Source organism: Photinus pyralis, unplaced genomic scaffold, assembly GCF_008802855.1.
Source record: "Photinus pyralis isolate 1611_PpyrPB1 unplaced genomic scaffold, Ppyr1.3 Ppyr1.4_LG6, whole genome shotgun sequence".
Taxonomy (NCBI): Eukaryota; Metazoa; Arthropoda; class Insecta; order Coleoptera; family Lampyridae; genus Photinus; species Photinus pyralis.
The window spans coordinates 25,967,994-25,990,689 of record NW_022170663.1 but is presented as its reverse complement, the minus strand read 5'-3'; the positions used below and the strand labels follow the sequence as shown (position 1 = coordinate 25,990,689).

At 37.2% G+C, this 22,696-nt stretch overlaps 1 protein-coding gene and 1 pseudogene across 1 annotated transcript in view; both read left to right on the top strand.

Annotated features, from left to right (window-relative positions):
• Positions 1-4,151: 4,151 nt before the first annotated feature.
• LOC116174564 lies at positions 4,152-4,549 on the top strand (annotated as a pseudogene).
• A 1,830-nt stretch (positions 4,550-6,379) lies between these two features.
• Positions 6,380-22,696, top strand: part of LOC116174563 (RNA-binding protein Raly-like) — a 29,849-nt gene continuing 13,532 nt past the window's right edge. The window contains exon 1 of the mRNA XM_031492501.1: positions 6,380-6,534. Coding sequence (XP_031348361.1) covers positions 6,390-6,534 — 145 coding nt within the window. The 5' untranslated portion in view covers positions 6,380-6,389. The remainder of the gene's footprint in view (positions 6,535-22,696) is intronic.

Genomic DNA, 22,696 nt, shown 5'->3' with positions numbered 1-22,696 from the left:
ATGTTTCATAGTAGATGTATTTATTTGACTTTTACTTAACCCAGGATAAGATATAAAACCTGGAATAAAAATTTAAGTAATAATTTTGTCATATACTGACGCTTGCAGATGCCCAATTTTTCTTAAAAATCGAATTATCTTTAAAACTACTAGCTTTTCGGATATTAACCATATAATAAAAAAGACGTACAATTACACGTAAAATTCAAAAATGCATTCAAATACAGGGGGTTCTATTTAAAAAATGTACCATTTGGGCGCACCCTGTATAATTCCAAATATTTTTAAAATGTGGAGAATATTCAACCATATAATAATACAAAAGCACTCTATCGAAAAATCTTATCTTCAAGGCATTAAGTAACTCCGCACCATCGTTGACTCACCCTGTACATATGTATTTCAATAATCCTAGGGTTTATTTGCTGCTAAATATGCCTATAAGCAAATTCCGTCAACAGGCACCTTTCAGAAGAGCATTAAACAAATTTCACGGATCAGGAGTAGGTAGATAGGTATGCCCACATGCATTGTATTCCATCAGAAATATTTTCAGGTTGATCAATGTTCGGACACGAGAGGTAAAATAAGAGATCGGAATAGAATGCTTTTAAAGAGTGTGTTTACTATCAATTTCCGATAAAAAAGCTCGATTGCAAAAACTTTATAAAAGAGAGAAACCCTCAATTGTTTTTTTGTCTTTCAATCGCTATTGACAACGCAAACCTTTCAGTTTAATTCTGTCGTATTTTTCTTCTTGTAATTTAGTAATGTGCAAACAGTTGTCGGATTAAATCGAAGATGTTGTTCGGGAATCCATTGTGTACATTTATGACAAAGGAAATTGTGTTGGGACGATTTATGGATTTCTTTTTGTTGCGACTTTGACATAAATGTACTATGAGATGTTAATTGTGTAAATTTTTAGTCCACTCTGGTGTATTTAGCGCTTTGTTGGATAATTTATCTGTCAAGCCGCTCACCTTGCCACTAGAAAGGGGTTCTTTTGGTGGATACTTTCTTGGGGGAAAAAGTTAAACGTCTCAGTTATGAGAATGAAATGTAAATAAAATTTAGAAGTTTCTGTTTCTACACTGCAAAAATTAAGGTTGACGTTAATAATAATTATCTTGCCCTTAAAATACAATCTTGTAACATTATTTTCTTTCAATTTAACATTTTCTATTTACGCTTTAGTACTCCTTACGGCATCTGTACATTTCCTCCGTAAGTTTGTGTAAGTTGGATCGTTGGTATCGATTTCAGGCCCTATTTCCTTTTTCTACCGTTGGAGGTAATGCAACGTATTTTTCTCTTACAGTGACTATAGAGAGAGTGGCGACAATAGGAGCCCAGCCGCCATGTTGCATCGAAAATTCAAATTAGAAAGTAGGCAGCACACAATAAGCATATTATGACACCATTAACCATATACATGTAGCAGAAACTCGATGCAACATGGCCGCCGCTCTCAACATCCAATCAAAAATTTGATACTGTTATCGCCATTTTCTATAAAGTCACTGTATGTTCTCTTTTTTGAAATAAGTTCCATTTCCTTGAATGAACGCCGTAGGTTTACTCGAGCTTTTGTTTACCTTTAAAGGGATTAATTTTGACAGTTCTCTGAAGTGTTCTTTTATCTTCTAGTTGCTTGATAACTTCATTGACTCAGTTTCGCACATATACCTAATTTACGTTCTAAGACCTTTTGATATGTGTATTTCGATGACGCACCACTTATTAACATCGGATATTTCTCTTAGGTTTCCTCTGTTTCTCCTTTGGTCCTTTCTGTTATTCCTTGTTTTTGAATATTCGTCCCTTACAATGGGATTTTGATGGAACTACCGTTTTGATAAATAAATAATAAATAAATAAATAAATAAATAAATAAATAGATATCGATACCATCGAGACTAAGTGGCGCCCTATCCGGTTTATTATATTTCCTTTTGCCTTATTATTACTAGCGGAAGTGTAGAGGTGTTTTCCTCCGCTAGGCTTTAATGGGAGGTGATTTTCATGCTAGTACCAATGCTCTCTTTGTTCTAACCAACAGTTATCCTGTAACGGACCGGTATTCTAAAATATATCTTAAAGTTTGATAAGGGCCGAGGTAAAACGTTAAACTGTCAATCATATTTCGTGTTATTGTTTCTCGACTCTTTTTGTTCCCAACGTTGTCCCCTTGGACAATAAAATTGTTTCCCCTTGGCTTGCCTCTATTTAGGACGTTATCTCGTTCGGGCTCACCGGAGTTGCCGAGAGAAGCGTGGGCGCTTGTAGAACTTTTTGGCGTAGTAATCATGTCTTGCAGGTCCAGGATCTGTTAGCGGAATTGTCTGAACGTTGCGAGCTTGAACGGTTCCGTGGTCAGCTTTTCCATCTCCATATTTGGACACTTGAACTTAATTCAAAGTGTAGCACTGCACTGGGACCGGAACCCTTGTGGTAACGCGGTTTCGTTGAAAGGGTCGTCGGACCAAATGTAGCATTAGAGTTTTAAGGTCTAAAATGCCATCCGGCTCGAAGGACCAAATGTCCGTAACACCGTTAGGGTGTTAGGGTTGTAAATCCTAATCCTCACCCAATCATATCTTACACGAGATAGAATGCGGTCGGGGATTGTCTTATATCTCAAACCCGCTACGTTACCCACCGTTCGAGGATTGTTAAGTGATATCACTGTAAGCGTTTACATGCTATTTCTGTCACAGATGTTTACTTCCTTAACATACTACAATTACGTTTAAAACTAGAAAACGCTTATCGCGCCACTTTTTGTCACTAACAACGCATTTGAAATTTTTGCAAAATCTTTGAAGATAATTTGTCTTAGTTTACGAGGTCGTAAATGGCCACTATGGCCCCTTTTTATCGGGGAATTTGAGTCTGTTATCACGCTAGATGTAGAAGCTACAGGCTACTAGTTTCTTTTTGTACCTTGCATCTTACTCAATAACTTCACGTATTGCACATTGAATCCTGCATCTTGCACATTGTATCTTGAATCACTCTTCACTCTTCGCTCTTCGATCTTCGCTCTTCACTCTTCGCTCTTCACACTTCACTATTCACTCTTTACTCTTCACTCTTCACTCTTCACTCTTCACTCTTCACTCTTCACTCTTCACTCTTCACTCTTCACTCTTCACTCTTCAATCTTCACTCTTCACTCTTCACTCTTCACCCATCACTCTCCACTCTTCCCCCTTCCCTCCACTCTCCACCCTCCACCCTCCATCCCCATCCTCCACTCTCCACCTCTCAAATCTCAAATCTTAAATCTTAAACTCTTGAAACTTGAATCCTGAATCGCGAAACTTGAAATCTTGAATCTTGAATGTTGCATCCGCGAATCGCGAATCTTGAATCTCTTGTATCTCTTGAATTTCTTGAATGTCTTGAATCCCTTGAATCTCTTGAATCTTTTGAATCTCTTGAATCCTGGAAACTCTTGAATCTCTTGAATCCCTTGAATCTCTAGAATCCCATGAATTTCTAGAATCCCTTGAATCCCTTCAATCCATTGAATCCCTTGACTCCCTCGAATCCTCTGGATCTCTTGAATCCCTTAAATCCCTTGAATCCCTTGAATCCCTTGAATCCCTTGAATCCCTTGAATCCCTTGAATCCCTTGAATCCCTTGAATCCCTTGAAACCATTGAATCCATTGAATCCTTTGCATCCCTTGAATCTCTTGGAATCCCTTGGAATCTCCCGAATTTCTCAAATCTCAAATCTTAAACTCTTGCAACTTGAATCCTGAATCCTGAATTGCGAATCTTGAAATCTTGAATCTTGAATGTTGCATCCGCGAATCGCGAATCTTGAATCTCTTGAATTTCTTGAATCTCTTGAATGTCTTGAATCTCTTGAATCCCTGGAATTTCTTGAATCTTTTGAATCTCTTGAATCCTGGAAACTCTTGAATCTCTTGAATTCCTTGAATCTCTTGAATCCCTTGAATCTCTTGAATCTCTTGAATCCCTTGAATCTCTAGAATCCCTTGAATCCCTAGAATCCCTTGAATTTCTAGAATCCCTTGAATCCCTTAAATCTCTTGAATATCTTGGAATCTCTTGGAATCTCCCGAATTTCCGCAATCTCCCGAATTTCCTATTCACTTGAACCTCTTGAATCTCTTGAATCCCTTGAAACCATTGAATCCATTGAATCCTTTGCATCCCTTGAATTCCTTGAATCTCTTGGAATCCCTTGGAATCTCCCGAATTTCTCAAATCTCAAATCTTAAACTCTTGCAACTTGAATCCTGAATCCTGAATTGCGAATCTTGAAATCTTGAATCTTGAATGTTGCATCCGCGAATCGCGAATCTTGAATCTCTTGAATCTCTTGAATTTCTTGAATCTCTTGAATGTCTTGAATCTCTTGAATCCCTGGAATTTCTTGAATCTCTTGAATCCTGGAAACTCTTGAATCTCTTGAATTCCTTGAATCTCTTGAATCCCTTGAATCTCTTGAATCTTTTGAATCTCTTGAATCCTGGAAACTCTTGAATCTCTTGAATCCCTTGAATCTCTAGAATCCCTAGAATCCCTTGAATTTCGAGAATCCCTTGAATCCCTTCAATCCCTTAAATCCCTTCAATCCCTTGAATCTCTTGAATCTCTTGGAATCTCTTGGAATCTCCCGAATTTCCGCAATCTCCCGAATTTCCTATTCACTTGAACCTCTTGAATCTCTTGAATTTTGTGAATCTTAAATTTTGCATTTTCGATCTTGGATCTTGAATCTTGTAGCTCCCATTTTGCGCCTTCCATTTTACACTTTTCATTATGCGCCTTCCATTTTTGGTTGCATCTTGAAATCTTACATCTTCCATCTTGCACCTTACATATTTCGTTGAAAGGGTTGAAGAACCAAATGTACCATTAGGGCTATAAGGCCTAATGCCATCCGGCTCAAAGAACCAAATTAAGCGTTAGATTTGTAAATCTTAATGCTCACCCAAGCATATCTTACACGAGATAAAATTCGGTCGAAGATTATCCTATATCTCAAACACGGTACGCTACCGACAGTTCGAAGATTGTTAAGTGATAAAATCATTATAAGCGTTTATATGCTATTTATATCACAGATATGTACTTCCTTAACCGACTTCAGTTACGTTAATATCTAGAAAACGGTTATGGGTCAACATTGTGACAATATGCTTAGTATAGTTTTTACTACCTGTGCATTTTACTTCCTAGTAACAAAATAGTGTACACATTGCCGTGCATTTTCCTTGTTATACTTAAATCTGTTGAACAGAGGCACAAAACGTGGGAGTTGGTGCACAAAATCATCACTAGGCCTTTTTGGTTATTTTTGTGTATTTGCATGAAAATCAAGAACGAAGCAGTTGATACATGGAAATATTTATAAACGCGTTTCGCGTGATATACTTAATTGCAATATATTCTTTTTGATTTGAATATTCGAAATCACGTCATAGCTGTTCGCAAATGTATTGTGACTATCTGCTCAAAATTCAATGTATACATTAACCATGCATTGTCAATCACGAAAATCCTTCAACTTTCATTCCGTGACAATTGCGTTTATATGCACGGACATTTGAAATATATGGGCATGAATATTTTATGAGAGTAATTATTTCGCTTCACAATTTTTCATATGTAAAAACATTTCATTAAAAATATTGCTTTCCGGATGCGCGTACGAAAATTTTAAGCCGATTTGTTTTTTCGACGTTTCCCGTAATTTGGAAGCGTTCAATGTAAACAGTCGGATAAATCAATCCCTCAGGTTTCAGTGGAGAATGAAATGTAATCCGGCGGTAGAATGTGCATATTTCAGCTGTTTTACACGTTTTACGTCGGTAATTAAAAAGCTTACTTTCCGCGCAAATAGTATTTAAGAAAGTTTCGTTGCCTTTCGGATGTAAATTCTGAACGTCTTATGAGCTTGTATAACAAAGCTATAGAGGGTGCTTAATTGTAATGCAGGCAGTGTTTACATCCTACGTCTGCGTTGCAGCAAACGAATCTTCTAATTACCTACATGCTTTCTAATTTTCCTCATTTCGGCGTAGTTAATTTCAGCCATTAAGAAAATTGAGAGTTAATGGACTCATTTTCTTCTCGCTGCCTTATGTTAATGTACACCGCTCGCTATTTTATCAACAAAGAGAGAAAATTAGTTTCAACTTCTAACCCAAAAATAATTAGTTATGTATATGCATAAAGCTACTTTCGAATACATTTTCGCAATTCAATTCACCTACAACGCGACGAAAGAAACGATCCGCCCCTTGCGACGTTCAAACGAATTTAAAGCGACAAGCACCTCTCGACGATGTTAATTTGAAAATTAAAATAATTAACTTTTCGACTTTTTGCAGGCAGTCCGCAAAAATGAAGATGAGCAAAGTCGGTAACCAAACAAATTCGCAAGATCCTCAAGCGGTAAACTCGAGGGTTTTTGTCGGAAACCTCAACACATTCCAGTGTTCCAAAACCGACGTCGAGAGGATGTTTCAGCGCTACGGCCGACTTGCAGGTAATTATATTTTGCGTTCTTAATAAGCCATTAGTCCTTTCAGCGGCCGCACTTCACAATTTTATTTTTTAAAATACCTTTTATTGTAATATATTATAAACCTTTCTCGCATATTTATTTAAAATTGCATATTCCATGTCTATATGTCACCAGAATGAATGCATCAAATGCTGTTTTAACCGCACAAGAAAATTATACTAATCAACGTGAAAATTCCATTTTCGTCGTCCAAGCTATTTTCCGCTAGTGCTTTTATGTGCAATGCAATATCTACTGACGTTTTTCCATTTCAAAATTAATTACAACAATTAAGAAAACGTCGTTTTCCGAGCACGGCTGTATTTTACGTTTTATCTGAGCCGAAAGTAGCCTTATATATCGCAACGTATCTAGATCAATAGGTAATAATTACACTTTGCTCCCGTGCAACGCCAAACTTCCATTACGTATCAATAACTAGCCATAGATGACAAAAATTCGAATTTTAAAAGCTCCAATTATCAGTCTATACTAATAAATTCACCAAAATATGTTCACCTACATACTTCGATTTGTTGATTTGTGAATCAATTTCAGACAAGTTTTTTTATCGATTTCGCACACTTGATAATGTTACGTAGTTTTAGCGTATGTCTAAAATTGATCCACAATCCTTGATGCTGGGCCACAGACTCCTGATTTATTTATTACCCTTCTCTTGTTCTGGGCCGTCAACAGGCTTGCGCCCAATTGCAGAGTGACCCGCATAAGCTTTAGAGGTGCCTCTGCAGAAGGTCTAAGTTGTTCTTTACTACTCCGATATTCACCTTACGAACTAGGAAAACTGCAGGAAAACCTAATTCGGAGTAGCCGGGAGTATGCTCGAAACTGGTCTAAAGAAATTCCCATCTCTGTCACAGATGAAACACTTCGAGTGCTTGGACTACTTTGAGAACTACGTCGACTAATCCCACTCCGTTCTCATAGCTCTAATGCGCCGACGCAGACAAAAAAATCGTGTGATATGCGCCTACACTATGATCATTGAGCTTCATTTTTCCGAATTACTTCAAGTACTTCAGTTACTACCTCGAGTACCTCGAGTGAAATGTACCCCTACTTCGACTAGTGGACCAGTCTTGAATTTAAGATCCTTGTATAAAATGCAAAATGCTTATTGAAAAACCACTGAAGAAGATATGATAAAAATGTTTGAAATGTACACTGTACAGGGTGGTTCAAGTTCGTGGCTCACTATTGGGATCTCCAAACGCTGAGGAATACATTGTAGGTTAAATGGGGACAAAGTTGCCGCTTTTTGCGAGTAAAAAACTTGAAATATTTGAAAAATCTTTGAAAATAATTGAGATATCACCGAAAAACTGAAAATGTCAATCATTTTTCCTAGCTTAAACGGTCGTAAATGGACGATTCCCTTTAGCTCCTTCTATGGATATTTTTTCGAAGAATTTGAGTGTGTGATATCATAATTTCCATAGCAAGCTAGGTGTAGAAGCTACAGACTACTACTTTCTTTTTGTGCTATGCATCTTACTATTTTTTAACTTGCATTCTACTCTTTCATATCACATATTGCATCTTACACATTGTATCTTGTAACTTGAATCTTCAATGTTCAATCTTCAATCTTCAATCTTCAATCTTCAATCTTCAATCTTCAATCTTCAATCTTCAATCTTCAAGCTTCAATCTTCAATCTTCAATCTTCAACCTTCGACCTTCAATCTTCAATCTTCAATCCCGAATCTTGGATCTCTTCAATCTGCATTTTGAATCTTGCATTTTGCTACTTTCATTTTGCACCCTCCATTTTACTCTCTCCATTTTGCGCCTTCCATTTTTCACCTTCCATATTGCACCATCCATTTTGCACCTTCCATTTTGAACTTCACATTTTCCATCTTGAAATCTTACTCATGCACTCTACATCTTACATTTCGCATCTGCCATTTTGCGTCTTGAGTCATACTACTTGCACACTTTATCACACTTTATCTTCCATTCTGCATCTTAAATCTTGCAGTTTATATCTTGAATCTTGAATCTTGAATCTTGAATCTTGAATCTTGAATCTTGAATCTTGAATCTTGCATCTTGCATCTTGAATCTAGAGTCTTGAATCTTGAAACTTGAGTCTTGAATTTTAAATCTTGAATCTTGCACTTAAATCATAAATTTTGAATCTTGAATCTTGAATCCTGAATCCTGAATCCTGAATCCTGAATCCTTAATCTTGAACCTTGAATGCCGAATCTTGAATCTTGGATCTCTTCAATCTGCATTTTGAATCTTGCATCTTGCTGCTTTCATTTGGCACCCTCCATTTTACACTTCGTTTTACACTTTCTATTTTGCGCTTTCCATTTTTCACCTTCCATATTGCACCATCCATTTTGCACCTTCCATTTTGAACTTCACATTTTCCATCTTGAAATCTTACTCATGTACTCTACATCTTGCATTTTGCATCTGCCATTTTGCGTCTTGAGTCATACTACTTGCACACTTTATCTTCCATTCTGCATCTTAAATCTTGCAGTTTATATCTTGAATCTTGAATCTTGCATCTTGAATCTAGAGTCTTGAATCTTGAATCTTGAAACTTGAGTCTTGAATTTTAAATCTTGAATCTTGCATCTTGAATCATAAATTTTGAATCTTGAATCTTGAATCTTGAATCCTGTATCCTGAATCCTGAATCCTTAATCTTGAACCTTGAATGCCGAATCTTGAATCTTGGATCTCTTCAATCTGCAATCTTTTGAATCTTGCATCTTGCGGCTTTCATTTTGCACCCTCCATTTTACACTTCGTTTTACACTTTCTATTTTGCGCCTTCCATTTTTCACCTTCCATATTGCACTATCCATTTTGCACCTTCCACCTTTGAACTGCACATTTTGCATCTTGAAATCTTACATCCTGCACTCTACATCTTGCATCTTGAATCTGCCATTTTGCGTCTTGAGTCGTATTTCTTGCACAATGTATCTTCCATTTTGATTCTTAAATCTTGCAGTTTATATCTTGAATCTTGCATCTTGCTCCTTGCACTATGACACCTTGCGTCTTAGACTTTTAACCTTGAATCTTGTATTTTATAACTTGCACTTGACATTTTTCAAATTAAATCTTGTATCTTCCATTTAGAATCTTGGATTTTGAATCTTGTATCTTGCAGCTTGCAACATCGATCTTTTCACCATGCATCTTGCATCTTTTATTTTGCATCCGAAATTTTAAATTTTACATCTGAAATCTTGCTCTTTGCATCATGCATTTGTCCATTGGATCTCAAATGGTGAATCGGATATTTTAATCCTGAATCTCGATTAAAATCTAAAATATGCTTGGTTGATTCAGGTTGAACTGGGGATATGCTCTAGTGTATAAAAAACAAATTCCCAGGTGTAAAAGGTTTGTGAGTGAAGATTAGATTAAATTTACGTGATCAGTTGAGGTATGAATTCGGCATGTGCCCCACGTTGGGTGCCAAATGAAAATGCTATGTGCGCCACGTTAGACGCCAAATACATATGCTATGGCCCCACGTTCGGCGCCGAATAAAAAATGCCGTGTGCAATGTCAAACGGGCACTAAACCACCCACATAAACACCTGCCCAGCTAGCTAAATTAATATTTAACCTTTAAAAATAATCATATTTCTGAGGCACGTCCAGACTCCGCCACCACGAAAATCTCGATATTAACGTAAAGAAACTCAGTGGCATTGAACAACTTCCGATCATTCCAAAGAGTTAATTAAATAAAAACTGATAACTTGAAGACCTCTTAAGCGACCAACCTTTAAATACAGCTCCGTTTTAACGTAAAAAACTTGATTCGCCTCTTCCACTACGCAGAGACAATACCACAAACGCTTGATCAACAAAGGCATCGTTTAACGTCGTGTCGTGCTTTTCCCTCCCCCCTAGCACTCCCCATTTCCGTTCCTTCTTCTTTAAAAAAATATCTTGTGATTTAATTAACGTAACGATAAGAAAACTTATCTACAACGGGAGAAAAACATGAGATAAACTTTTACAGATGCTGTGCAAATTATTTCCAGGCGTTTAAATCTTATAACACGTAAATTTCTTTACAATTATAAATAAACAAAATTGAACACCAAATAATTCTGATGCCACACAAAATTGAGCTACATACGTTCCTTTTTTTCTGTGGAAGCATAGGGTGCGTTTTAATGCAAGGTGACAATCGGTTAAGCTTACCTCAAATATCAACGTACACAGACGCGATTGCTAGAATTCCTTATTTCTACGAAAAATACCGAGCGAGAAATTCCTATACTAGGTGCGCTTCAGCAAGATGGTGTGTGAGCAATCTATGATCCTTAAGTTTTGATCGTTGAGTTATAATTCTTGAGCCTTGATTATTAAGTTTTTTGGGAGGTTTTCTTATTGTTTTGATTCTTGTGCGTAGGTTGATGTTTGAGTCTTGATTCTTAATTCTTGGATCTTGATTATTGACTCTTGACTCCTTAGTCCTCGTTCTTGATTTTTTATGCCTGATTCTTGAATATTGATTCTCTAATCACGATTCTTGATGATGATTCTAGAGTCTAAAATCTTATAACTTGATCATTGAGTCTCGGTTCCTTAGTCCCGGGTCTTTATTTTTGATGACTGATTCCTAAGAATTGATTTTTTATTTCTGAGTATCCTTGAATCTTGATTCTCGAGTCTTGATTCTAGACTATTGATTCTCGAGTTTTGATCCTAGAGCCTTAATTAGCGAGTCTTGATTCTTCAGTTTTGGTTTTCGAGTCTTGATTCTTGAGTCTTGATTCTTTAGCTCTGGTTTTTGTGCATCATGCCTATTAAATACGTTTGTTTGACTCTTGATGCTTTAGTCTTAATTTTTTACCCTTTATTCGTCAATCTTGGTTCCTTAGTCCGGGTCCTCGATTTTTGATTCCCGATTCTTGAGTATTGATTCTTGAATCTCAATTCTTTAGTTTTCATCCTTGAGTCTTCATCTTTGAATCTTGATTCTTGAGCCTTAATTCTTGCCTCTTCATTCTTTAATTTTTGTTCCTTAGCCATGGTTCTTGATTTTAGGTTCCTGAGTCTGAGTATTTATTCTTTAATCTTGGTTCTCAAGTCTTGACCCTCCATTCTTGATTCCTGATTCTTGAGTATTGATTCTTTTTGATTTTTAATAAGTATCGAGTCTTAGTTCTTCAGTTTTGATTTTCGAGTGAGTTTTGATTCCTCTTTGAGTCTTCAGCTTTCGTTCTTGTGCCTTCTTGGGTCGGGATTCTCTATCCTCGAGCTTAATCCCTCAGTCTTGATTCTTGTGTCTTGATTCATGCGCTCTGATTCCGGAGTCTTGAATATTGATTTTTGAGGGTTAATTGTTGGATCTTGGGTGCTGAATTGAAACTTGAACGTTGGGTCTTGGCTATTTTAGGTCAATTTTTCAGATTTGATTCTTCAGTCTTCATTTTCGAATCTTGATTCTCGAGTTTGAATCTTGAGTTTTGGTTCTTTAGCATTGTGCGTCGTTTAAACTTGATTCTTGAGTCTGGATCCCCTATTCTCGAATCTTGATCCTCAAGTCTTAATTCTTGAGTGCTGATTCATGCGCCTTGATTCTCGATTCCCGAATATTGGTTTTTGATGTTTAATGGTTGATTAATGCGCCTTGAATCTTGAGTGCTGGGTCTTGACCATTGGGTGTTCTTTGAGACTTGATTTTTGAAACTTGATTTTCGAGCCTGGATTCTTGAGTTTTGATCCTTGAGCCTTGATTCCTTACTATTGACTTTTAAGTTTTACTTCTAAAACCTTGAGGGTTCAACTCTCGAATTTGATTTAATTTCGTGCTCTCTTTTAAATTTTAAACAATCGATGACAAGAATACTCGAAACTAACAAATACGTGTTGGATTGTGAGAAATGCAGTCCACAACCCTGAAAGGTAGTGTACAAGCATCGTTAGTTATTGATGCACTTGATAAAAAATATTGTTTTCAGGTTATAACACAACATACAATTCTTTTTAATTCAATATACAAAGGAACTCGTAAAAAAATTGTACAATTGCGATATATTGTTTCGTCCTTAGTCGTAGCACATATCCTAATCAACAAACAAGTATGTTACAGTCTGATTCTCATCCCATTCAATCTTCCTGTGAAATTCAAATTCAAGAAATAAAGCGCGTCACAAAATTTGACAGCGGACTGCAGCCAATCACGCGACAAGATACGTTCCCTGTTCTGCAGCGCTGAAGCAAATCCAATTTAACAACTTTAAGGACGGGGCTACATGATGTGGGTCGGCGACATCCGGGCGCCATCCCCGAGCGTGTTATACTAGCAATAACTAACGTGATGATCTTTTCAGTTTTTTCCTATTTTCAGTTTTGGTCTGATTGTTTTTAAATTGGTGTCGTCGAAAAGACCTTATACAGGGTGGTGACTTGCGTCACGCATCATAGGGATTTCAATGTAAAATTCGTAACATGCGATTATTGGCTTCCCAAATTATTTTAGAGCAAAAACGTATTAAGGTTTTTTGTAGAAAAATTTTTTTTACGCCTATAACAGTATTAGTTTTTAATTCTTTACATAATAAAAATGGAAAATTGGAAAAATAAAACTGCTATAGGTAACTAATATGAATATATAGTTAAAACTACAAGTACTAAGTTTCTAAAATGTAACAAAATCTGGAAAATAGGATTAACAAATACCTACAGCAATACGCAATCATATCTGTAGGATCTACTGTTTGGGGTTTTCCGTTTCAGCTTTATTTCAACCACCCCTATGATTCTCCGTTATTATCCACATAACTTTCGACTAGAGTTCGCGATACGTGCAACCAGCGGTCATTTCTTTGGGTTGAAATGTGTACGTATGTGACTGGGAATGATGGCATTAATTATACGTTTTCATTACACGGGGACAAGGTAAAAATTGTGAATCAACATTTGCTTTCCCGATGTGAATATATCTGTGCAGATGTAAAATTAGGGTTAGAAACACTATACGCACTTCAGGAATCATTTATTTTGCACAAAATCTAAACGTGACACAACGTAAAGCTTTTACACAGCGCATTAAAATTGAACAATCTTTGATATCTAATTGCCTTAATAATTAACTATAGGGTGGCAGCCCCTGCGACGATTAGGGTACACGGCTCGTACATTTGAACAGCATGTTCTTGAATTAATAATAGAGTGAAAAACTGACTGAATGTAGGGCTAATTATGTCATTGAAAAGTGAAACATTTGCAATAGTTAATTAGGTCTGGTGGATACGGCAAACTGAATTGTCCTAATCGTGTTGGCAACACAACAAATCACGAAAAATAAATGGAAGCTGGGGAAATAATTATAACGATCTGTACACGTAGTAGTAAGGAAAACAGTTCCGTATTTAAATTTTCCACAGATCCTCCTCCTTTTACTAACATTTTGTTTGTCTTGATTGTACTCCTAACGAATTCTCCTTAAGCGTCGTATAATATGCCTACAAAACAAACATACCGAACACTAAAGTTGTTATTTACGCGCGAAATCTCTTAAAACATCAAATAGAAAGGTAAATGTATTCAAGAACGGTTACGAATAATATACGAAGCCTCTGCACAAACATCGACGCTCACCAGTAGGTTAACGGAGGCCTGTCAGATTTCGGGAAATGTGTCGTCCGTTAGAATGAAGACTTTTTAGCGCATTTTTGCAAAAATTTTTTTTTGTAAAAAGTAGCTTTTAATCTCACAGAATTCGTCGCTTGTAAGTGTACATGTCGTGTATTAAGAATAGGGATGCTACTAGTCGAAAACTGGAAACACTAACCTGGAGAGTTTTTTATCTATCTTCTTCTAAAGATTGTTATTGGTGTTACGCGCGAAATCTCCTTAAAAAAGTCGACTTTGGGCGCCCCAAAGTTTCTTAGAAAGTGTCACTAATAGAAGGTGCTATGTGAAGTACCCATACGAATGCCGGGTTAGCGAAATCTACCAAAATGTGAAATTACGAAAGTCCTCTGGCGACGAGAAACATCGAAACTTCAAATCCGAATTGTTGCGGGTGATCAGAAGTGGGTGTCGACAAAGGGAATATGGTAGGATTTTACTGATGGTGGAGTCAAAACTTCAAACGCGAATTGCAAGTGCACGGTAAGTGAGAAAATGGACCGACAAAGTGAACGTGGTAACTTTCGGCAAGATCTTATTGATGGTGGCGTCAATATTGGCTAATAAAACCTGATCTGCCACACAAAAATGCGCTGAAGTCCCTTCTCTCACACGAGGACTTTGATCATTTTTTATCAGGCATTTGCAATGAGTATGGGTCACGTATCCTATCCGGTATGCTAATTATAGTTTACCTTTAATTTAAAGGAACATAAAGACTAGGTACTATCACTTTTAAAAGAAAAATGGAACTTAATTATGATCGCGGTTGTAAAAGCTTAATAATAAATAAACCAGAGGTCAACGTGAGAGTAATTCAAAGTTAATAGTCATCCATCAGCGTAAAAATGCTATCACAAGGGGTCGAGGAGGAGGACTATGGTTGGTAGAAATTACGGGGTGAGAAGCAAGGGCAGTAGTTGATAGACAGAGTTGAGACCTTTCCCCCCTCCTGATCACAATTTAATTTCGGTGAGAATATACCGTCAACAGTAGAACGTGAAGTCACCCCCCCCTTTCCCCCACCCCTCCGTCTCGTTTTAATGGCATGCGATGCAAAACTTGAAACCAGCTGGTGCTGGTCATATGTAATAGTTATTTAGATAAAGTCAAAATGTCAGGGAAATGACACATTACTGGGGAGGAAATATTGAAGTACGACGCCCCTTTCAGACCAAATATTATAATTTCCGAATTTTGTATTAAATTGTACCCGAAATCGTATTTTAATATAAAATTTCAATTTTCATATAGAACATTTGATTAATGTCAATCTGTCAGTGATGACAGATGCTATTATAGACATTTAGCAATGTGACAAGTGCGACCGGTAAAGTGACAGGTGCGGCCGGTAAAGTGACAGGCGGCAGGAAAGCGATCTGGTCTACCTGTCATGGACGGACGAATAGACGGACGGACGGACTAAACGCAAACAATAGCTCTTTTTTATTCTTAAAAAAATGCGCGAAAAAGGGCAAGTGCAAAAGCGAAAATGAACGTAAATGTCAAACGAAGATGAAAATGATAACGAACACCGACACTAAACCTAAACAGAAACATATACTAAAGCGAATTCAAAAACCGGGAGAAAAGAACTAGAAGGACAACGAAAACGGAAAGGGGAACAAAAAATTACAACGACATGAGGAACAATAACGGAAACAATTACGTAAACGAGAGAAATGTGGAACCGGCAACAGAAAATAAGAGAGGAAGAAAAGTGACTCTGTAAGACAGTTGAACCAGTAAGCAAGAACGTGATCAGTAACAGAAATCAGTAACGAAACCGGATCGGCTCCGCAAACGGAATGTATCTTAATTGTGAATGATACCGTCCCGAAAACGGGGACGGATGCGAGAAAGAGAACTGAAACCGAAATGGAACAGCGACGAAAATAATAAATAAAGAGGAAAACACACCAGAACAAAACGGACGCAACCCGAAACGAAAGTGGAAAACACCAGTCACAGAGACGCAATTGAAGCGGAACTGATCTGATATTTTACCGAACCAGGAAAAAAAACGAAAGCAGAAGTAGAGAACGATCTCGTAATCGGAAAATAAACGTGAAATCGGGAGGAAAATGGGAACGGGAGCGTAAGCCGATATGAGCATGTAACGGGTATGTGAACCGAAAAAGGAACATAAATAGTATAGCGAAACGGAACAGGTTCTTTAACGTGAACAAAAATAGAAATTAAATAACCATGAAGGCAAACTAGTAGAGGAAACGAATGCGGAAGCGGAAACGGTAGGTAATTGAAATGACGCTAGGAGTAGAATTGAGAGTAGAATCGGCACTGATATCAGAACCTGGACTGGAAACGGACCCGTTTAGGCAATAGAAACGGATGGTCAAACGGTAGCGAAAACGGGGACGAGAACAAGAATGGGAATGGAAAGGGAGAACGAGATTAGCAACGGAAACGGTTGACATCGTAATCGGTGTCGGTTGGAATAGACTTTACCTGTTTACGTCTCGAGGATGGACAACTATAACGGAAACGGGAACGGAGAAAACGATACCTTAAGCGCAAACGTAAAGGGAGAGAAGAACGGAAACTGGAAGGTAACAAATTGGAAACGAAGGCAGGCCCGGAAACGTAAACGCTATCGAAACAGAACGTAACCGGATACTGAGACCCAAAGAGTATATAATTATCTTACTTTATTGTGCAACGCAAAACGGAAGCGTACATGGATGCGAAAAATAGACTGAGAGAGAATTGATGGGGTATATCAAATGTTTTACAATAACAGTAACGGAATTCTAGATGCCGAAGTCGGGAGTAGCCTGGAAACTGACCGGTAATGATGGGTTGAGATAGAAATTGCAGGTTAATGTAACGTGAATGAGGACTTAAAAAGGTAACGGGAACGGGAACGGGAACGAAAACCGGAAAAGGAACGGAAAGGTCAAGTTAAAAAAAGGGTTCTTTATGGAAAAAATGGGTGAGCACAATTGGTGCTGATTCCAGAATCCGGAATTGAGATGCAAAATACCTTACAATTTACAAGTTTAGGCAACGGAAAATGGAAATGGGGATGCAAACAAGAGCCGAATTTGAAACGAAAGCAGCACGAGATCAGTAACAGAAACGACGGATATGGGATTGAATGCGTAAACGGTATAAACCTAACGTGTTTCCGCAACAGGGGTAGAAAAGGAAACGATAACAAAAGTGCGGATGAATGCATACACGAGACCGAGGGCCAGACGCATACCTTAATTGGCAACGCACTGGAAGATAAAAATAGGAACGGGTAGGGTAACAAATAAGAGTAGGAGTCAGAAATTGCAATAGGTTTTTTACTGTAAAGAGGTTGAACTATCTTCCCTGTTTTGAATTAAAATATCGAACTTACTAATTTGAACTAGCTTTAGTTGATTCAACTGTAAAAATCGTGGAACTCGCGTGAAGATTTGGGCGTGTGGGCTGAATTTACTTCTGCTCCTAGTTCGTACTTGAAATTTCTATGATTGTACTTCCCGAATAGTATCTTTCGCCCGCTCGATCTCAGCACGAATTTTATCATGTGAAACCGAGGTCGTTATAACCTTCTCTTTTAGTCAAAAACCGAATCTTTCCATAAAACCACATTTTGAGCGGTACGATCAACGCTCCCGTAGCCTCTAAACCGAATACCCGAAAAAATCTCTCTAACCTAATCTCTGCCTATCTTGTGAATTAATTAACGCCCCTTTCAAAATGGAAACTAGAAAGTGAAACGTAAGCATTTCTTTAAAAAGCAATCTGAATCGCTTTTTCCCCCCGAAATGCACAAGTTATATTGTTCCTTGATAAACCACGCACAAAATTGCATGTTTATAATACAGGAGATGACCTAATCATGATTCTATAGGAATCATCTACTATTATCGCCGGCAAGTTGGATCAAACGATTTTCGGAACTCATTATGAGGTCTACAGGCTATAGAGTTTCAATACGCAAAAAGAAAATGATCGCTAAACTTAAAATACGAACCTCCACACAAACCTAAATTTACTACAATTTTGAAATTCCCGAAGCCTATACTTCGACAACACTGTATACTTTTTGCTATCGAACTTATAACCATGTGCACCCCTAAAAATTTTTCCAAAATTTCAACGTAATAAAAAAAAAGCAGAGTATGGTCGGTCGGGGTGGTTAGCTCGGTTCTCGTACACTGCCCACACGAAGGAAATATAGTAGTAAACCGGATAGGCGCCACTTACGCAATGTCCTACGTGAGCGGCAACATGCGGCCGACGTGGCCGGCGCGGTCTCGCGGCGTAGACGGCAAACGCGATCAACGTGCAAGCACACAACATAAAGTGATGCAATCGCATGTTGTTAAGACTGAAGCGACAGACGCCGAAATATCAAATATTTTGCCTCTGTGGAGTCGTTGAAAATCGAAATTACCTTTAAGACTCTGGTCGTAACGGCATTTTGAGCTCAGAAGGGCGCTTTTCTGCCTCATCTGTAACAACACAAGCAAAAAATCATTAGGAAATTTTCCAATGGACATTCCTTGTGCAATAATGGAAAAATCCAAAATTCTGCGGTTTCCAGGAATAACGATGTAGATGGCAGTCAATAATGAAGAAAAACATACGCCACAAGTAAGAAGTCAAAAAATCGTACATACCGTAAAAGGTCGGTGAAACATCAAAAGCAAATCACTAGAGAAAAGCTTCACCAAAACATCATACAGCCATTAAAAACCATTACTAAAGGTATGGTGGCGTGTATTCTTCTAAAAGTAAACGATCGAATCTGGTTTTTGTACAGAGAATGCGCATGCAGAAAGAAAAGATCACGGAAACATCTGCACGACCCTCTAGCGGCGAAAATAAAAAACTAGGCTAAAGGAAACCTGTAATACTTAATTAACTAATTTTTTTCAGATATAAATTTTATTTAAACAAATGAAAAATTAAAAATTTCTAAAGATCAAACATTCATAATAAATAATAAATTTCTTCCATGGGGATCGCAGTTGGAAGCGTCCCCATTACACTTGCCGCATTGCCACGTTGTATAGCAATACTTATTTTTTGTCTTAAGTAACTGGTAGCTCGGGGTTCTCCAGTAATGCTGGCAATACGTTTTCCTAAACACTCTACAAAATTACGAGCCTCTCTGCACCAAGGTCCCAAAGTCTCTACTGCGAAAGGTATAAAAATATGCTTCTGTTCTATAATTGAACTATATTTCCTTATTTTTATACCTGCCGCAGATTCAGCTACTGCACCACTCGTTTTACTTGATAAATTAACATGGGATGGGATGGTGCTAGAGTGTCAGTGCATGTGGCATCCCAAACTAGCATTTGTCCTTTTGTCCAGGGCACAAGGGTCATTCCATCAGGACGTTTATTGTCGTCACGTCTTAGGCCTACAGGTTCCAACACAGCAGGGTATTTTGCCGATGCAAGTGAACGATGTATTATTTCATTCAAAGATGAGTGTCGAGAATGTCGACCTACGCTCATCGAGCAAGATAGTCCGTGTATTCCACTGCTGTCTACTTGCGTACCACAAATGCAAGTATGAGGAACGCAAATGTTTGTTCCAAGGCGTAAGCTGATGGAAATACGAAACGTATTGTTGTCCAATAACAATCCAATGGTTTTAGAGGGAAGTGTATTTAACCATATGTTAGATTCTGGAACCGCCGAAGCTTTATATCTCGCGATATCGAGTTCACTTGTCAGTGTCATAGATCTTACTACACGTTCAACGTTGATCAAGTCCCAATTTCTTTGAACGGAAGGTATAGATGGTATTGTTAGTTCTTCTTTATTAAAGCTATTGGAACTTTGCTGTAATGTTTTCCAGAAGTTCAAAGCTTCATCGTAAAAAGGAATATCAACCTTAACTGTTATAGATTTATGTAACATGTCACAAATAAGGTCGTAAACTCTATTTACTGAAGCCAAAAAAGCTGGTATTGCTAAATCACTTGCTTTCCTCACACCTAATCCACCGACATTGACAGGTAGGGATGTTAAAATCCATTTTTGCTCTGATAAAGTTGTGTTTAGTAACGTTTCTAGAGTTGATCTGATTTCAAATCAAAAGAGTGCAGGATTTCCTCAAAATTCTAAAAAAAAAAAAAACTAATTGAAACTAGACAGGTTTAAAAAGAAATTACCTAGATGGCGTAAGGATATCGAATTTAAATGAGAGTAAGAATCGAAGGGAGTTAGTTAAATTGAATCTAAGTTTAGAATTTGATTTTGAGAATCTGATACTTCTTTGCCTGATTTAGTTACAAAAATGTTTTATTGTTTAATTACATATTCAGCGTCAGTCGTGAGAACCAAACAACTTAACGTTGCTTTTTAGTTAGCTACAAATGATTGTACTATTATGTTAATGGTGAAAGAGATTTAGTAAAACGGAACAGTTAATTTTACCAAAAAATATGGAAACAACGACATTTTTCGTCTGGACTGAAAAGCTATCCCGTTACATTTGAGAATTTTCCATTTTTGTGAGATTTAGCTCATGTACGGGCATGAATCTGAAATGTCATCGTTTAGGGTCTCTTTATAAATAAAATATTATAGAGGGCGACGAGCTTAAATTAACATCTGGATTATTATCCATTATTAGCTATCCCCATATAGCCTCGTATAACAAATTACTACTTTGGTGTGTTTATTTACAAAATGAGAACTACTTCTCTATGAAGTCGGTAATTTAAACCGAACGTAATTATACGACTGCACCGCGTTTTCAAATACCCTTGGTCAAACTGCAAGCTCAAGCGCGCACTGCTTGTTTTGCGTTCATTCAGCCAGCAAGCAGAACAGCAAAAAAGGCGACAAACGAAAGATAATTGCATTTTTAAAGAGATTGGGTCGACCGCATCAGTGCACTCCACCTGGTTTATAATTCGACCTAAACGGGAATTAAATTCTTTTATGGGGGGCGGTTTCAGTAATATCTGGGGAATATACTCTTCTACATAGCGCGGGCCGGAAACTTAATTAACGGAATTTTAACTTCATGCAGAGAACGCAAGACGTACGCTCCGACGAGCGCTAATTTGTAGAAGCGTTTAAATGTAAACGTCGAGAAAATGGCGAGAATTATGTTATCGGTTTACTTATGCAGGGCGGTAGCGGGAAATTTTTGCGGCGGCGGCGTTTGAGACGATTGCAGCTAAAGCACAAAATTGCCGTACTGCCTGCATTCCCAAAGTGTACGTTACGGAATAATGCAATTAAATTTTTAAACCGCAATTTACAAACGTTTAATGTACATTTTACACAACATAAAATTTCACATTTGAGATTCTTAACGTGAATTAGGATACATAGCAAGCTTAATTTAGGGAAAGTAGTAGCTGTGGCAAGAAATGAATATACCATCAAATTGCATGATGTTGCTGAACATAAGGGGTGACAGAACGACGTGTAATGCTATTTTAGTAGTGCTATAACATACCTACCGCACTATGACTGCAATAGTAGGTAATTACTTATGTATTCGCGTTATGTTCGCGTAAAAATAGTCTCTATTTATCTTAGTGAAGTTCAATCATACTAATTCCGTTCAAAGAACACCGTTGCCTGCGGTAAGAACAATTTTTTAAAGAACAAACGATCAAGCAATTCTATAAGTTAACAAATAATATTATGTTTTACACAGTTTTCTATTTACAAATTAGGATTCGCGGCCACGGCCTTTTAAACTTACTTTAATTGAAACTCAAATCTAATACCTATACAGTAAAATTTCGTATATAAAAAACACACTTTATAAATATTCATAACGAACCATTCACTAGGAGCTACTCTATCTTGCAATTAAAGTAATGTTAAATGAACAATAGACGAATTAGTTATAACTCCCATGTTCTCCAAAATATATGCAATACAAACGGCTTGAAATTGTCTGGAGATCGATATCTTTAAGAACATTTAATTTCAAAATTTACTTGAGATTTTTTTAACAACGATTTTGATATACAACCTCTATTTTTACACAACTTATTTTTACATAAATAAAATAGCGGTATCTTATATAAAAAATGCCCCTTTGTGTATGACGATGATGACATACAACAGATTAATGGCGGTTGTTCCTGGCTTATACATCGCTTTGTCAATTGATAGAGACTGTAAAATGGATATTTCCGTCGGATACCTTTTCTTTTATGAATTTGTCAGGGAGTCTCTGTTCACTCTATGACATTTTTTCGAACGTTAACCTCCATTATTTATAAATTGCAAGCAAGCAAAATTCTTGTATATATTAACGCTTGCTATTGTTGGGTTTTATAAATTATTCGGACCTTTTCCACCACCAAAAGGAGAATATTCCATAAATTCTAAATTTTACACATTACTTGTCATGAATGTTTTCTGGATACAGGTGTTGAGAACAAATTTAGTATTACTATACAGCTCAGTCTCGTTTTTGCTACACTGCATTTTTTTAACTAACTCTTTATAGCTAAGAAAGTATACTGGCGCGCATAATTAGT